At 38.2% G+C, this 17,500-nt stretch overlaps 2 protein-coding genes and 1 long non-coding RNA gene across 4 annotated transcripts in view; 1 reads left to right on the top strand and 2 right to left on the bottom strand.

The window, feature by feature from the left end:
* LOC138029247 (glutathione reductase, mitochondrial-like) overlaps window positions 1–11,652 on the bottom strand; it is an 11,856-nt gene extending 204 nt beyond the window's left edge. The window contains exons 1-13 of the mRNA XM_068876960.1: window positions 11,457–11,652; window positions 8,807–8,833; window positions 8,211–8,299; window positions 8,057–8,126; window positions 7,459–7,591; window positions 5,557–5,611; window positions 5,288–5,387; window positions 4,891–4,977; window positions 4,599–4,751; window positions 4,424–4,465; window positions 3,481–3,682; window positions 2,098–2,231; window positions 1–714 (exon numbers count right to left, since the gene is read on the bottom strand). The exon at window positions 1–714 is cut by the window's left edge and continues 204 nt beyond it. Of these exons, the coding sequence (XP_068733061.1) occupies window positions 565–714; window positions 2,098–2,231; window positions 3,481–3,682; window positions 4,424–4,465; window positions 4,599–4,751; window positions 4,891–4,977; window positions 5,288–5,387; window positions 5,557–5,611; window positions 7,459–7,591; window positions 8,057–8,126; window positions 8,211–8,299; window positions 8,807–8,833; window positions 11,457–11,615 (1,401 nt within the window). The 5' untranslated portion in view covers window positions 11,616–11,652 and the 3' untranslated portion in view covers window positions 1–564. The remainder of the gene's footprint in view (window positions 715–2,097; window positions 2,232–3,480; window positions 3,683–4,423; window positions 4,466–4,598; window positions 4,752–4,890; window positions 4,978–5,287; window positions 5,388–5,556; window positions 5,612–7,458; window positions 7,592–8,056; window positions 8,127–8,210; window positions 8,300–8,806; window positions 8,834–11,456) is intronic.
* A 35-nt stretch (window positions 11,653–11,687) lies between these two features.
* The window catches only part of LOC138029244 (uncharacterized), a 35,139-nt gene continuing 29,326 nt past the window's right edge, over window positions 11,688–17,500 (top strand). Inside the window, exons 1-4 of one of the 2 annotated variants that reach the window (XM_068876955.1) lie at window positions 11,688–11,778; window positions 12,860–13,212; window positions 13,599–13,641; window positions 14,026–14,085. In XM_068876955.1, coding sequence (XP_068733056.1) covers window positions 13,083–13,212; window positions 13,599–13,641; window positions 14,026–14,085 — 233 coding nt within the window. In that variant the 5' untranslated portion in view covers window positions 11,688–11,778; window positions 12,860–13,082. Of the gene's footprint in view, window positions 11,859–12,859; window positions 13,213–13,598; window positions 13,642–14,025; window positions 14,086–17,500 lie in introns of both variants that reach the window. The other variant, XM_068876954.1, reaches the window with a different exon arrangement.
* Window positions 16,121–17,449, bottom strand: LOC138028821 (uncharacterized). The gene is made up of 2 exons (XR_011127734.1): window positions 17,326–17,449; window positions 16,121–16,843 (listed from the first exon to the last, which is right to left on the bottom strand). It is a non-coding gene; the product is annotated as an uncharacterized lncRNA (long non-coding RNA).

Below are 17,500 nucleotides of genomic sequence, written 5' to 3'. Positions count from 1 at the left end.
AAATGTATTAAAGGAAACTGTTTCCATTTTAACACGTTTCTTTCAGTAAGTTAAAGACTTATATATAAATGCTGCTTCACGAGTAGCAAGCGCCAAATTTGGAAATCCGTCATGCATTATCGGTCTTAACAAGGGAATTGCTAATTACCGAAATTTGTCATTTCGAACCGGGTAAACGAAGAGAGTACTGTTGTGGAAACAATTCCAGATTGTGGGCAAATGCATCGTTTGTTACGGAAGGAAAATTTGCTTCCCAGAAAGGAAAAGTGTTTTCGATTTTTCCGAAAATTTGCTCAAAATATTACGGAAATGTTTCTTTGTTTGCGCACTAAACTGAAGAAATCATTTCAGGACAGTATTTCCTCCTTTACGAGAGCACTTTCCTTGGTGGTTGTTTCTGTTAAAGCTTTCACTTCTTATTTGTATACAAAAAAACTCTTATTCAACCAGAAACTGAGCCACAGACTATCTCGTAGCTCACTGAAAAATTGCGTCCCAAATAACCCTCCCCCCACCCCCCCCCCTCCTTGCCCGCCTGCACGGCAAGTATGCCAGTACAGTTTTTTATCGCATTGTAACCAGTTCTTCAGATGCTGTAGGATGAATTGCCACCGTATCATCGAAATCTTGTTTTGTAGCCCCCATTTTAACCGCTACGGAGAATCCTTGCAAAATTTCATCACAGCCTATTCCAAGAATGTGCAGTCCAACAATCTATTGAGAAGACATGAAAAAAGGGTATTAGATGCAAAAAAAAAAAAAACACCAACAAGACATAGTTTGATGCCACTTTGATTTAAATAAACTTGAGTTTAGCTTAGAAAGTTACGATTCAAAGAGCCAACGTTAGGGTTTGGGTTAGAAACAATGAAACAATATTTGGGGCTCATTGGGTTCGTGTTTGAGATACAAGCGTTTAAAGGCAAATAAAGGATGTTTTAAATGCCTCTTTTCTTGACATGGTGACCTTTTACGTCACATTAATTAGTGCATCTTGTTATAAGTGATTGGTGTTTCATTTGGTACCATAACATTGCCATTACATAATACAGTGTTGTAGAATTAATCCTTCAACTGAGACATTCCCTCCAAATTGTTTAAACTGGTCTGAGTAATTAGCTTTCTTTTCTTTTAATAATATGCAAATAGGTGTCAGGTAAAATGCCGCCATCATCACGGTTCACAGGAGCGCGGGCGCCATTGATGTGTCAAGCTTCCAAACAACGGCGTCAATAACTCTTTGCTGGTACTTTGTTCTGGTAAACACGTTGAGTTCACATGCGCAACACGTACATCGAAGAATGCTGTTACCCCTCGTGACCAGAAACTTCCTGCCTTTAAGCCTAGCCTCAGGGCTAAGGTGACCGTGGATCATAGGTCGAATACATCATTGTCTATCGGTAGGAGGTTGGGCTCTACCTCGACATTCTTGCAGACTTTGCTGAGCAGAGACGTGAGAAGGGTCCGTGTACCATCGTGTCTTTGAGCAACAAATCCCTCCTTCATACATGGCAGGGCATGGCTGACTGTGAATGAATTTCCACGTGCGCAATAGCTCGGCAAATCCGCCAGTTGCAGATTGTAACGCAATCGAGTCCTTGAATTGTTGCTTATTGAAAGACAGGTCCTGCTCTTCAAGGGGTACGGCGTTGAACCACGAGCTTGCACCCTTGTCTCTTGCCTGCATTGTTAGCAAGTCTGGTGAGAGAGATGCACCAATGGCCTCTCTTCTCGATTTTCGCTGCCATCGACTTGAGTGACTGATGTTGTCGTTTCAGGTCTTCCACATTTTGTTCACCCTCTGTCATGAAGGTGCTCTGTGTTGGTATAGTTGCTACAGCGGTGCTGTTATTAAATTTGAGGCAGCGTATTGCTGTGGGGCATCGGCTTTCAGTGTTGGTCATCAAGTTGAGCTATGGTTGAAGGTGAACTAGGTCTTGTAAGCTCCTTGGCGCTGCGTGAGTAAACTTTCCTGGTGCGTGTGGTGTAATTGTCCAAGGAAAAGGACAACAAGGTTTTAGTAAGGGTGTTGCTAGTAGAGTAATTAGGGAGAAATTACAGTTTTGCTTTGAAAGGTTAGAAAGACTTTCAATTTACCTTTTCGTTGGGCAAAAGACAAACTAGTTTCATTTTGGTGCTGGTCTTTCGTGTTGTGATCGCATGGTACATGTTGGTGAAAGACGACTTGTAAATCTTGATCTTGTCCTTGCCGTACTTTGCCTCAGCTTCCTCTGTGAATAAACGATAGCAAAGACACTCAATGCGACGGCTTTATTGCAACAAAGACTTAATGAGATTAATAGCTCCTTCGCTGAGCACAGCTCCTTCGCCAAGCACTGATTTTGATGAAAAATTAGGGTTAGGGTTGGTTCGCTATCATACGGCGATCATATAAGGGTCGTCATAACCTGCGAGCAGGCTCACTTGTAGGCACGGAATTACAAGTGAGCCTGCTCGCAGGCTAGGGTCGTCAGAATACTGTGGGGAGGAACAACCTGTACTCGTTTCTCTTATTCGGTTTTCCTTTGTTTGACCACTTAATTTCCAGATAGCCTCCTGGGTCAAGCTCCGTTTTTTCGAACGGCAAATCACCCTAAATTGCTCTTTTCCAACGTTCGAAATGCCAACCGTTTTTTCCAAAGGTGGACACGTTCCATTTTCTTTGTATTCCGTTCCATTTATCAACCACAATATGGAAACTTTCCCACTCCTCTCTTCCCCTCTCCTCTCCCCTCCCCTCCCCCCACCCAATTCCCCCAAAAAAGTACTACTGTCATACCTCTTGTTTTGATTATTACTGCCCAGTATGGGATGGTTGAACTGATGAATTACATTGAACGAAAAGTTTAAGGAACTCCAAAATTAGAATCTAGAGCTATGAACTTACTTTTCTTACTCTGGACCCACTTGGGTGGGGAAACTGGGGGATTTTCCATTTAGTGTACTTTGACACGGAAATATAACCGGGAAACTAGATACCAGGCCCCAGTTGGTTGAAGGGTGGATAGCACTATCCACTGGATAAATCATTCGATAGCCCAATTGGTTTTGCTATTACTTATCCATTGGATAGTGATTTATCTGGTGGATAGCACTATTTATTGTTTGAACAACTGGGGATGGATCAGTAAAATCAAAATGCTATCGTAGTTATTAAGTTTGTTACATATCTAAATTGGTTATAGGGTTAGGGTCTCCAAGAAATTTTACATGTATCTAATACCATACTTAGGTACCAAGGGGACCCTGAAGTGCAGTTTCTGCTATTTGTGACATCACAATCGAGTTCTGACCCTAAAGACTTTAGGCATTGAAGATTGAAACTTAAGTTTGGCCGTGGGGTTTCCATGCGGCAATCAAGTACCATAAACCAGTTTACCGTTATAGCAAATAATAATATAACATACATTTTAGGTTAGTCGCAATTGATGATTTTGCATGGAGTTCAAAAGAACTTTCAATGGTGAGTGAAGTTTTTACCTTGAGTGAGTCCCACAGTGCCTATTGGTGGATGACTAAACACCACAGTTGGTATGTTATCGTAATCAAGCTTCAAATGAGTTTGGCCCTCAAACAATCTGTGTGCTAATCGTCTCCCAGCGGCGATGGCCACTGGCGTGAGTAAAGCTTTGCCACACACATCTCCTAAAGCATATACATTAGGTCTTGATGTGTTTTGGTACTAAATTTTAAAAAAAGCAAAAATATGTTAAAAGTGAGTTCCTCCAGTCCATCAGCTTGTGCTTTGTAACCATAAACCGCTTGAGAAAAAAAGATGCTGCAAAAGACAGCCAGAAACAGCAAGTTTGCTGAAAATAAATGGATATAAGATCTTCCTTCTTTCATGGCTTTACAAGAACTACTATTAAGTGCATGCCTCGGCTTAGCATAACCGCTATGGCTGCTGGGCAAACAAAACCTACGGAATTACTCATTAGCAAGAATAATCAGCGATTGAGTTTTTAATCTCTGTTGTGAGCAGAGTATCTCTGACTGGCACAGCTTTACCGTGCACTTTCAAAGCATGTGATAAGAATTAGGGTGGCAGCAAAGCTGACTGGTTAGGGTGCTGGACTTGATCCGGAGGTCCCGGGTTCAAGTTATGCTCTGACCACCAGCTGGAGTTGTTGTGAGTGTCCCTCGGCTCAACTCCTGAGCTGCGCTTGTATATAGTCAACCGGTTTGCCTCCCAACAGTTGGGATTCTTAAGTCTGTTGTGTTCATTTTTATAATTGCTTTATTCATTTGACGGCCACTATGTAAACTACTGGGTTACCAGTAATTAGTGTTCACCCTCATTAATAATAATAATAATAATAATAATAATAATAATATTATTATTATTATTATCATCATTATTATTGTTATTATTATTATCATTATAATTATAAAATTATTATTAAATGAGTTGAAGCAAACTTACTTCATCCACTATTATGTGGCCCTTTGCATCCATATCTATGCCCTGAAAAAATTACACAACATTCACTTAACAGAAAGTTAAAACGCTCACATTTATTTAGTAAATCATCAAGAACAGCCACTTTTAATTACTTGCATAACCTCACTGCATTTATTAGCACAGCACAATAACTTACCAAGCTTTCTAATCCAAGAGTGTCTGTATTTGGAACTCTTCCAATAGCCAATAATACACAATCATACCCTGTCAGAGTCACCTTCTCTTTCTTGTCTTTCAAGGTGTGCAAAGTCAGTAAGCCTGTGGCATCATCTTTTGTGATCTCTTGCATCTTAAGACATAAGGGCCACTCATTAATAAAGGGAAGATGCAAAGCAAAATTTACACATTTCTGATCTAAAGAGTATGAGGATCTCTGTAATTTTAATGCACTAAGTTCTGAGAAGGAACATGATCAAGTGGCATCTTACTGAGGTATGAGTGTGGAGCTCAATTCCAGCTTTGACCATTTCATCAGTTACACCTTCACTCAATGTGGAGTCAAATGTTCGAAGAACCTGCAATATAAAACCATTTGTTAAAGGACAATCATTTGACAATCACAAAAGAAAATTTGCCCCTAATGATATATTTAAAAAACCAGATCACTTACTTACTTGCCAGCTGCAATGATGTTATCATTATTACAATACTTTCAAGTGTGTCTTCAGTATTGTACAAACCAAGCTGCTTAAAATTATTTTGCGGAAACTAAAAAACATTTTAAACAGCTTGGATTGGACAATATGGAAGAGACACTTGAAAAATAATGTTAGAGGCATACGAAAAAGAATACTTGACATAAAAAAAATCTATTCCATTGACTACCTTGTCGTATCTTATGAGGGATGATACTTTAGAGCCAAGTGCATTCAATATTCCTGCCAACTCAATAGCAATGTATCCTGCACCTATAACAGCCACTTTCCTGTTGGGTAAATGATCGGTAAATTTATAAAACTTACAGTAAACTTGTATATTCAGCTGCAGCTATCAAAAAAGTATAACTTAAATGTAGCACAGAAATTAAATTGTAAGACTTAAGGGAAACTTTTGCCCAGTTAGCTCTCTTTGTGTCAGCTATGTCTTAGTCTTACTTTGGGAGGTCTTCCAATTCAAAGAAGCCATCACTGGTGATTCCATATTGAGAACCTGCAGAAATGAGATCACAACAAGTAATGAGGTTGTTACGAAACCTAAACCCTGGAGAACTAAGACCCTAAAAACCAAGACCCCTTTGGTTTTCTTTAGCTGTCACTCTTTCAGGGGATCTTCCTAATATTTACCCATGGTAATAACGAAAACTAAGAGTGCAAGCCACCTCTAACAATAATTTGAAAAAAAAAAAAGAAGAAATAGATGCAAATAAATATGTTCTTTCCAATTTCTTCTCAATGTTCCAGTTTGAGTCTTCGCTTTTGTAGTTTTCCTCAAGACAGACTTCACACATGTCATTTTACATTGTATTTAATAGGCGCCAGGAAATAGGGTGTGTGTGTTTGCTTGGTTCTTTGTTTCTTTCTAAAGGCGAGAATAATGAGATTGATTGATATTGAGATTTCACGGTGTTTAGATCGCTTTGCCTTCCATCTACTTGGTAAAATCTCTGTTACGAGCATAGGAACTTAGGCCCATCAGGCCGGTGCTCATCTCCGGTTTCCGTAGCATGAAGCGACTAGGAGTATTTATACTCCTCCCTGGATGGGATGATAGTCCGTCGCAGGGTTTCCCCCAGCATTACGCCGGTACCCATTTATACACCTTGGTGGAGAGAGGCACCGTGGGGGTAAAGTGTCTTGCCCAAGAACACAAGTCAATAATATCCCTGGCCAGGCCCCAAACCCGGACCACTCGATCCGGAGTCAAGCGCACTAACCATGAGGCCACCGCGCCTCCCGCCTTCCATCCACTATTGAAGTTAAAAGGTTACATTGCATATGAGCTGGGGTGGGAAGGAAGCAAATTGGCAAATGTATACATTAATTATAGAATCAATGGTTTTGACATTGTCATCAATGATCAAATTTAATAGAAAAGCCACTAAATCAGACTGAGTGCAAATTTCATGAACTTGAACATCATCAAATACTTCAGTAAAAATAGGGAATAGCAGCAAACAAATTTCTACTCTGTAGGACAAGCGGGCATGGGTGGCCTTCTTGTTCTTGTGCCACCCAGGTTGGTAATTCACTCCAAGAACTCTGTATATACTCTCAAAGCCACCAATCTCTGGCACAAAAAGTCTCTGCTTACAAGCCAGAAGGCCCATCAGACTGGCGCTTAACTCCGGTTTCCTTAGCATGAAGCGACTAGGAGTATTTCTACTCCCCCCTGGATGGGATGCTAGTCCATCGCAGGGTTACCCCCAGCATTTCGCCGTTACCCATTTATACACCTGGGTGGAGACAGGAACTGTGAGAGTAAAGTGTCTTGCCCAAGAACACAACACAATGACCCCTGCCAGGACTTGAAAAAGGACCACCCGATCTGGAGTCGAGCACTCTAACCATGAGGCTACTGCGCCTCCCGACCTCTGGCACGGGCCTGAATTATTAAGTGACTGCCCCACCCACTTTAGTTAAACATTTTGTTGAAATTCCTTTCCCACGGTGTGAGCAGTAGCCAGCTTTTGCCGTCAAGGTGTATCGGAACAACCACAACAATGGAAAATGTGTGGGGCAGTGTCTCAGTAATTTGGGCGCATTCCACATCTCAGTGGTTTTCGTAGAACAAGGTCTTAAACAAAAATCCACATGGTGTGGTCATTGTGCACCAGTGATTTGTCAAAATCCTTTTAACAATTTTACCTTTGACTGATAATGCACATGAACAATTTTACTACTCAGTATCTTTTTCTTTGACCTATCTTCTATTATTCCTGACCAAGAGACTGGTCAAGGAAAAACAAAATGTTTTCTCTTACACATGAACATGGGAATCTAATGTTAAGGAAAAATTCATGGTCTGCAAATGGCAAAAATCTGCATTGAATGACCCACCTGGAAAATCAGGAACAGTTGGCTTTCCCCCACATGCAATCAGAATATGTTTGCCACTGTATACACCACCACCCACTTTAACATTTCCGTCAGGTGTGAAAACAGCATGGCCTGAAATATACTCGACCTTATCCTGTTAAACCACAAGCAATGATTTGTAAACTTTGCAGGTTAGATTACATGTATATAACTAGACGGCAGCTTTTTTTTTTCTATCCTCCAAGTTAATCACTATTGAAGAACTAGGGACGTAGTTCTTGCTCTGAATTTAACCCATTTTTTTAATGAAAATGAAAAGCATTGCACTAAGTCCCTTGTTAGCTCCCGTCATCCTCTGAATGTATTTACTGACGGAATACAGATGTTGTGATTCATTTTGTCAGTATTTATTTTGCAAAATCACGATGAAGTTTCAACGAAGGTTGACAGCAATAAAAAAATTGATAAGCTTTTATCAGGGGCCATCTAAATGTACTTTATTAAAAAACTAAAATAAGAAAAAGGCACTTTACCAGTTAAGCATAAAAACCTTAGTAATGTTCACTGTCCATTGATGATTTCTGAGTAGAATAATATTTCTATTAACTAAAAAACTTGCCTTTGTTAGATTGTTCTCATAAATTCCATTTAATCTCTTCACGTATGCATCTCTTGATTTTTTCACCGTCCTGTGGGTATTAATTCAGTAAAATAATTATAACTTTATAAGAGTGGCCCTTAAAAAATCCTCAAAACACAACAAGAAAACTTACTCCCATGAGAAGTTGTTTAGTGTGACATTAAAGCCGTAATCGGCATGATCATGAATGTATTCTGCATGGACAGCTGTATTAAACATCACCTAACACAAGAAAATCCACAAAAAATAAATTAAAATATCTTTTATTTCCTCTTTAGATACATCTTTATTTACATGTGATGCTAAGAGATAAGGAACTCAAAGGATGTTTTACAGTCATTGGAAAAAAATTATTTTTAGTCTACTCAATGGTGTACAAAGTACAGCGTATGCATGATGGCAGGCTTAGAAAAAGTTCAAATTCTGACTTTCCCATTAGGAAAGCAAACTTCATGACCAACTTGCCCAAGTGCACAATTGTTTCTTTCACTTGCCTTTATTAAAAAAGAAAGAAAGAGAAATACCGGTAGGTACTGGATATTTGTTTATCACTAGAAATCCTTTGAATTCCCTTACTGATTAACTTGGGTGCTTGCCCATTGGGCAAGTGGTCTGAGAAACTTGCTTGCTCAAGTTTTAAATCTACTAGTTCCAGGCAACTGTACAGGGTTTTTTTTTTTCGAACACTGGGCTTTCTTGAAATTTCTCTCTGACACTGCTTGTACTAACCTTCTTTGGAACACATCCAACATTAACCTAATAGAAAAAAAACAGAGGTGAACATGAAATCAGCATGTACAAGACTATAATGACAGACTCTTTAAAATCTGAAATTCATCTACAACCATTACACAATCAGTTTTTTAAACAATTATTTGTTCAAATCTATGATGAACACAACTGGCACCAGATGTCTATCACAAAGAGAACAGTGATGTCCTTCTGAGATGGAGGGTTCACATGACCTGTATTAGCTGAGGTATTTCATTAGCAGTCACTGTTTCTTTTTCTTTTGGTTTGCAAATTGTGGGTTACGAACCTTAATCTAAACCTTAACCCTAACCAGTAACCATAACTAGGATATGCAGTGTTGTAAATCAGAAACAGGGGAGTAATGGAAGACTAGGGCCAATGGAGGAATTTGATTCATTGATGAAGGCTTTATTTCAGTCTTCAGTTTTGCCTTCCCTTTTGATAGCAACTTTAACTCAAGGATACCAGAGATTTCCCCTATTGAGGGTATCTGCCTAGATTGTAAGTAGTCCTTTTGTAAATCAGTCAAGACTGAGGGAGGCTTGGGAAGAGGAGAGAAAGAAGGACTGCAACCTTTTCCGTAACTGATGCCTTCAAAATTTCCCATTGCACAAGCAACAGGAAATTTGGATTGGTCCGTTGACAATGCACTGTTATCAGATCTTTTTTGACAAGTTAATTATTTTTTGTCAGATTGTGCATCAATTATAAGCAACATATGGCTTTTGCAGTAGATTTCAATCATTCATCCCTACAAATGGGAAACATTGAACCCAAACTAAAGCAGAAACTTGTGGTCAAAGCTCTCCTATTGGGCAAGTATGGTTTCCGCAAGACTGTTATTTATGAGAGCTTTGTCGGGGTACAGGGGGTGGTGCAGTGGTGAGAGCACTTGCCTCCCACCAATGTGACCCGGGTTCAATTCCTCGACTCGGCAGTTTGTTGGTTCTCTACTCTGCACCGAGAGGTTTTGTCCGGGTACTCCGGTTTCCCCTCTCCTCAAAAACCAGCATTTGACTTGACTTGCATTGATTGTTAACTTCAGTTTACAGTGTCCCCAATTAGTGCTCCAGCGCTAGAACGACTAGACACTTAAATAAAGTTCCTTTCCTTTCCTTCCCTTCCCTTTGTCCTGTTTAAAAAGGGGTACGGGTGACTGAAATCAAATGCCATCCGATCGTGGTAATGGTTCATTGTTCCAGCATCACCAAAGACCAGATTTGGTCGAATGATTATCTATGGCTAGCTAGTTGCCTTCCAGAAGCAAGGTACTGAAGAAATGGCTTCAAACACGTATTGAGTCATTATTTCTGCAGAACAAGCTCTGTCTTCAGATTTTATGATTGTGAAGAGTCGGCCATCCTAAACAAGAATTTGTCTTTGATAGTCATAGATGAACATCACACCGTTGAAATTTGCCAAACACTCCAACATTCAATTTAACATTTATTCTGCAAATCCACCAAAATCTGAGGCCTCATTCTGCTTAGCTTTTCTGCCTCTCTTTTTACCAGGCTTCTTTGGAGTGTCGCTCATTAAATTCAAAGTAAAATACAGTAGTTTTTTTATGGTTTCATTTCCGCATAGTTGATTGAATTCGACATGCACATAGATATTCCCAAGCTGTTACTGTAGTTATTTTGAGTGTTTATTTACATTTGCAATAAAACAGGCAGAACCATCTTTCATATCACTTTCACTAAATTAAATTCATTAATTTAATTCACTTATTAGATTACCAGATTTGGTCATGATTCCTGAACATGTGCATTACAGAAAAGGGTGCAGTCCCTTCTTTTTCTCCTCTTCCCAAGCCTCCCTAGGTCTTTTTATTCATTCGTGAGACAAAAAAAGACTGCCTCAGAAAAGAGGGCTGCTCGACTGATTATGAAGGGACTGCTCACAGTCTAGTAAATGCCTGCAGCCGGGTGAAGTTGACTAAGAGTTGATTTTGATGCAGGAGGAAACCAAAGTACCCAGAGAAAAACCCTCAGAGTCAGATTGATAATCGACTGGAAGTCAGCCCTCATAAGACCTTATGGCCGAGGCCAGGGTTGAACCCGGATTGTAGGGGTGGGAGGGGCAGTTGATAGCCACTAAGCCATCCTGACTCCCTTGTTCAGTTTAATGTCATTTGTCTAATTTCTATGCAGAAAGTATTTTCAAAGACTTGACTTCCCTAAGATTATTGTTAACCACATGCCGGTGTTCTATTTAAAGCAACTTAGCCGTGCAACACGGAAATTACAAGGCAGATCTTGTCTGAGTTGATGACTAAAGCGAAATAATATAACAGACTATGTTCGTCAATATTCATCAAACCATGTTCACACCGCAAAGTGTGCAGAAAATGTGAAATCTTTTACCATCACACAATTATTAGGGTCCCAATTAAGTGGCATTGACCTAGAAGACGAACCTTTACAAGGAATTGGAATCGAAGTCGTCTTTCAATAATTCCAACTACAGCCAAGATTGGAAAAAATAAACTTCGATCTTGGTAAAATCAAATTATAACATGGATACCAAGAAAACTAACTAATGCAAGAAAAAGGTGGCTTTGGGATACCAGAAACGCATTTAATAAGCCGTCACGCCTTTACTATTGACACCTAATAATACTCACACATGTTCCTCCAAGTCTGCCATGCTCTATTATACCAACTTTCGCTCCAAGAACTGAGGCCCTTCTCGCGCTGCCAAGGCCACCAGAACCACCACCAATCACTAGGTAATCAAATGTCTTAACTGTTGGAGGCATCATGAAGCGAAGCGAAATGCGCATCTGAAAGTGTATTTTGTTTGTTGCTTTTGATATTGACTATGTAAATAATCTGGCACCAGTCTCCCTGGGGACTTACCATCGCCTGATTCTACAACAGCTGGGAACTGGTGTCCGAAAACTAGATGGCAACTCTATAGTAAAATTTTTGATGGGCAGGACTAAGGTGAATTAAATAAACTTTCTGTCTCTTCTTATGCTTTTCAAGTTTAGGAGGAAGTGAAAGCTCTTTGGATTAATTTCGGGGTATGTTTACATCTGCTTTGGTTGTCAAGGGAATTTGTTTAGACATTGTAGTTCATACACAGTAATAATATTGTAATCACGATAATATAAGGTTTCAAAAAAGATGTTCAACAATTGTGCTTATTCTTTCTTTTACAAAAAACTTCACACAAGAGAAAGATACATGCTGGTTATACTCAGGTTTCTTGTGTATGTGACTTTTTGTCATAATCCACAGGATGAATGAATATTTGATGTTAAATTATTGAGTATAAAAGATCATGGAATTTATTATGAACTATTTAAGTGACTTTTAAGTACGCATTTGAGTGATTTAGTGACTTTTCCATCAATTCTAATAGACCATATTTGTATTCTCAGTATTGGACTGGAACTACAGTAGCTTGCAATGGAGGCTTCCTAACATTAGCCTCCATTGCAAGCTAGTTCCAGTCCAATACTGAGAATACGAATATGGTCTATTAATAGATCATTTTACAGTTCTGTGCTCAGTTACCAGGTCTTTGAATAAAAGCGAGGCTGGAGTTGACCTTGCTTTGATACATACCTCAATGCTTTTCTTAATATTTAAATAGAAACTTGTTAACACTACAGCAACATGATTTACATAAGAAAAGCAATGAGGTTTGTATCAAAGCTAGGTCAACTCCAGCCTTGCTTTTATTCAAAGGCCTGGTAACTGAGCACAGAGCTGTGAAATGGTCTATTGAAAAACAAAAATGTCAACAATATTCCAAGGCTTCTCCACAATGTATTGATACATGTTACTTCAACAAGGAAAGAGAGGGAGTCTAAAGGGGGTCATTGTGGTCTTACTACCATGAAACACAAGGTTCATGGTTACCAGTCACTATTTTAAGGATACTAGTGTCACAGAGACCCACTCATTACTCAATGAACGTGTTTGAGTATCTGATGTTGATGAGCCTGAATGGTGATTACATGTATGTTGGGAAAAATGTTTGAGTTTTTTTACATGTATGTTTCTTTCTTTTCTTTAGAGATAATTATGTTTGGAAATGGTCGAAATGTGAAATAGTGGTAAAAGAAGTACCGGTATGTTCAGTCACCACCCTCCAAAGAAGCTGTTGTCACCAAAAGGGTTGTGATGGTCAATTGCTTTTGATCTTGTCTGGTCACCAACAAGTGGATGAGAATGAAAGTTGTCATACATTGTATGCTGTCATAGACAAGGTGCATAGACAGGCTTCATCTTCTTGAACAATGTCATTACGAACCAGGATCAATGGTTTTACTGCCTGGGTGAATCTGAGGCTCACTCCATCTGGTTATTTTATGCATAACATTCTGACAGATCTTCTCAAGGGATATAACATGAAGGTTCTTCTTGAAAGTAAGTATCACTACAGAATACCTTGCTTCTATATATAGCATGAAATGTTGTCAAATTTATTCTTATATAATTAAGGTGGCTCAAACACTTTCAGGAAAGTGTACATATATGTCATCACTTCATCTCACTTTGTAAACCCCTAATGTAAATAAATATGAACATCATACAGAGACAGTAAACTATATAAGAACTCAGATAGCCTAATTCATCTTTTGATTTGTTCTGGTTGATTTCCTGTGCAAAGATCAAACTGACTCATCAAATTCATGATATCAAGGGTTGATGCTCAACATTTCAGTTTTCTAATCTTCATTTGGTCGTCAATTAACTTCTATCAATTCAGTTGATGCAACCAAATGATTCTTTCCATATTTTGACTTTGTCAGGTCTAACTGGTAAACCCCTGGAAAAGCTACAAAGTTTTGATGGGTAAGTTTACAATTTGCTTAAAATTATAATTATAGTCAGTGCAAACTGCATGTACACCCACATACATGTAGGTGTTAGGGCTGAGCAATCACTGTATCTATTGTCTTTTATGTTATATGGCAATTAATGTAGCAGTAAGAGGGTGGCAAAAATAAGGATAGTTTTAATAACCTAATGGACCCAACTACAGTATTATTTGGGTCCATTAGAAGACTGTCCTTTCCACCATGTCCACGATCAGGTAGTCAAAAATCTCCAAGTTTAAATAACAACCTTAAAAGGGTCAACCCCTGTTCCTGTGATAAGGGATGGCCTGGTCATTTAACCAGAAGCATGTGGCATGTAAAAATAATTTTCACATGATAGTTTCATCATGAATTACAGATTGACCCAACAACAGAAAATTACAAGAGTTGAATGGATTGTAAAAGAGCTGAAAAATGCGTAAGTTGAAATTTAGTGGAATTGTTAAGATTATCAAAGAAAGTTAATGGGTTGTACATCTATGTATCCACAATGCTGTAAATTGTTAAGAAAGTGTAAAAAATAAGAAACAGCAGTTACATGTAACTGTTGACCTTCCCTGGTGAAAATCTTCAAAGGATCTTTAAGGATCTTCAAAGATCGTCATAAAGATCTTCAAGGATCCTAATAAAGATCTTAGAAAAGATCTTCAAAATTCCTTGCAAAGATCCTCAAGGATCTCGGCCAAGATCCTTAAAGATCCTCAAGGATCCTGCCAAGATCCTTGAGGATACTCAAGAATCTTGCCAAAGATCCTTGAGGATCTTTAAGGATCTTCAAGGATTTTAAAAGATCTTTTGAGGATCTTGTTAAGATCTTTGTGGATCTTTCCTGAATTTACCAAGGAATTAAAAAAAAATCCTCAAGGATCTTTATTATTTTAAAAGATCCTTTGAGGATCTTGTTAAGATCTTTGTAGATCTTTATGAATCTTACCAAAGATCTGTAAGGATCTTCAATAATCTTACCAAAGATCTTGTCAAGATCTTTGTGATTATTTTGGGTATATTCAGTATTCTTACCAATGATCTTCAAGGATGTTTGTGGCTCCATTAAAGAACCAAGATTACTGCCAATTATGGCTTTGATTCACCTCACGGTTAAGATAAGTGCCAGGATGTCATATGGAAAATCTGAAACATGCTAATTTAAAGTGAATGTGGAAATGGCCAATTCCTATTAACTACCGTGAACAACAACAACAACAACAATATGGCACAAACATCATTTAAACTTTCTTTATTTGCATAGATGTGTTTATCATTGTCAAAATCATAAAAAAAATGGAGATTAAGGATACAATAATGTAGGGCTGGAAACAATAACCTAGTAAGTGACAATTTTTGGTCAATTTTTAGTTTTGCACAAAACTAGCCTAAATAGACCTTTTTCTCTTGTAGTCATTTTGTTTTCCCAAATGAATACAAATCATGTGATAATACACAGGAGGATTAGTCCTTGTTTTGCTCATTAAAAAGAGTGCATGCAAGCATGAATATGTCTGCCTCATCATCAATCCAATTTTGATCGGGGTTTATCCCCGTAAACGGGGCTGGCTGGATTTACATACAAAAGAAAAAAGAAAGGACCAATTAACCTCCTGAGTATTATGACATAATCTGTATTGGGAAAACAAAATATACAAGCAAAAATGGTCTATTTTGCAAGTTGACTTGAAATGAACTTACATTGCCCTGGTATTGTTTTTATCCGATTTGAGCTTTTTTTTGAGAAATAAACTATGCAAAAATACTATTGGCTTCGCATTTGAAAGCAACGGAATCAGCAAAGCAACACCTACCTTTCATTGTTTGATTAAAATTTAATAGCACAAGCTTTATGCAACTGTATGCGTCGGTAGCTCATCCGAATGATGCGCACAGCGAAGTACACAGCAGCTTGGTGGTTTGACCCACCGATCAGACTTATTATTTTTCTTTTGTTTGCACAGAGATGTTTCTCTCGTTTTTCTTTTCGTGATTTTCTCTGCGATTTTATCGATCTTTGTTAAATTTAAGTTACATCAGACATGCACAAAAAATTAAATAAATAACTCTGATCAGTGGCTCAAACCACCGACCTGTCGTGTACTTTGCTGTGCATATCATTCAGTTGAGCTATCGACACACAGTTATATTAGTTTATAAATGCCATTAAATTTTAATGGAACAATGAAAGGTAAGTGCCGCTTCTCTGATTCCACTGTTTTCAAACATGAAGCCAATGGTATTTTTGCATAGCTTATTTCTTGAAAATAAAGCTCAAATTGCATAAAAAATTACCAGAGCAATGTTCTTAAGTTCATTTCCAGTCAACCTGCAAAATTTGGGCTAGTTTTTGAGCACTAAAAGTTGGCCAAACATTGTCACTTACTAGGTTTTTGCTTCCAGCCCTTCTATTACAGCAGTTGCAACCCCACACTAATTATTATTTTTTTCCCTCCATTGTAAACAAGTCATGTAAGTCATATATTTAATACTACAGTGACAATATTTGCTTGATAAAGGTACGGTAAACACCTGAATAAACTATACAGTGTAAGAACCAAGTTTTTCCAAGCTACAGTCTGTAGGCTAAGGCTAGGCTACAGACTGTACTCAGGTTCTTAGAATAAAATAATGAGGTTTTGTCATAGGTGGGTATGGCCTATTTTGGGCCATTTCTGAAGTTTGCAAAGCTTTGCATGATAAACAGAACAAAACTAAAGCAACATTAAAACAATGGTACTATGTTGCTGCTGGGAAAATATGGTACTGGTAGCAGCTTGTTATATTAAATTTGTGTATTTAGTGTTTGACTAAATTTCTCAAAATAAGAATCCATTTCAAAATTGTAGGCTAAAATAGGACTGTCTTAGCCAAAAACGTTCTTACTTGTAAAAGTTCTTATATGTGGGTTCCTGTTTTATTTCTGTACACCGTCATTGCCATCACTGTAGTTGTTGCATAATAATACCTAACATAAGCTTAGCTTACAGGATTAGAATAACTACAACATTTTTTTCGCTTTGTACCTAAGCTTGGTTTCCTCTGGACAATGCGATTTAAAGATACATAGTATTATATTGTCTTTTTCCAACCTCTTCAGAAATTCAAGGCAGTGACAACTTGACTACAATGCTATAAAAAGTGCTCATTGCATTGGTCTAATGGTGACTTGAGTACAACAGCAATGGAGTCTAAAACAAAAGAAGCATATATATATATATTTTAAATCTGGGTTCTCATTGCTTACATAACAAAATATCGTGGACTTTGGTCACCAATTACAGACCACTTATCATGAAATTTCATGCACCATATCCCAGAAGAAATCTCTGCACCCAATGGAAGTGTCAACATTTGGCTGTTTATGTAGGAACACTCAGATCAGACTCAATGTAACTAAATCAAGCGTTCTTTTGCGTTTTAAACTGGGATAATTAAATTCGATGTGAATGTCCATTTCGTTGGCTTCGCTTTTTGTCGGTTATTTTTCTGAAGGATTATGAAAACCTTCCACTACAAGCTTCGTTATTTGTAAACAGAAAGACACTTCACAAAACGTTACAACGCCCGCACTTTGTATTAAGCTTATAAATTATAGAACATTACTTGCACTTTGATTTATAGGACAAAAGCCCATGGAATTAGCATCAAAATTGTTTTAGCCAACGCTTACCTCTTTAGGTGAGTTATTATCAGCAATTCCTTCCAGTGGACAAGCATTTTACATTGTAAAAGAACTAAAATATGATAAGGACTTGCAGTAAACCGAAAATCGAAATAACCGCCATCGATCTGTGGCTGGTGTGAGCCCGCAATTTTTGGTGCTGGCCTACTGCTGACCAGAGCGG

The sequence above is a fragment of the Montipora capricornis genome, chromosome 13 (genome assembly GCF_036669925.1).
Source record: "Montipora capricornis isolate CH-2021 chromosome 13, ASM3666992v2, whole genome shotgun sequence".
Lineage (NCBI taxonomy): Eukaryota > Metazoa > Cnidaria > Anthozoa > Scleractinia > Acroporidae > Montipora > Montipora capricornis.
This window is presented reverse-complemented; position numbering and strand designations above follow the sequence as displayed.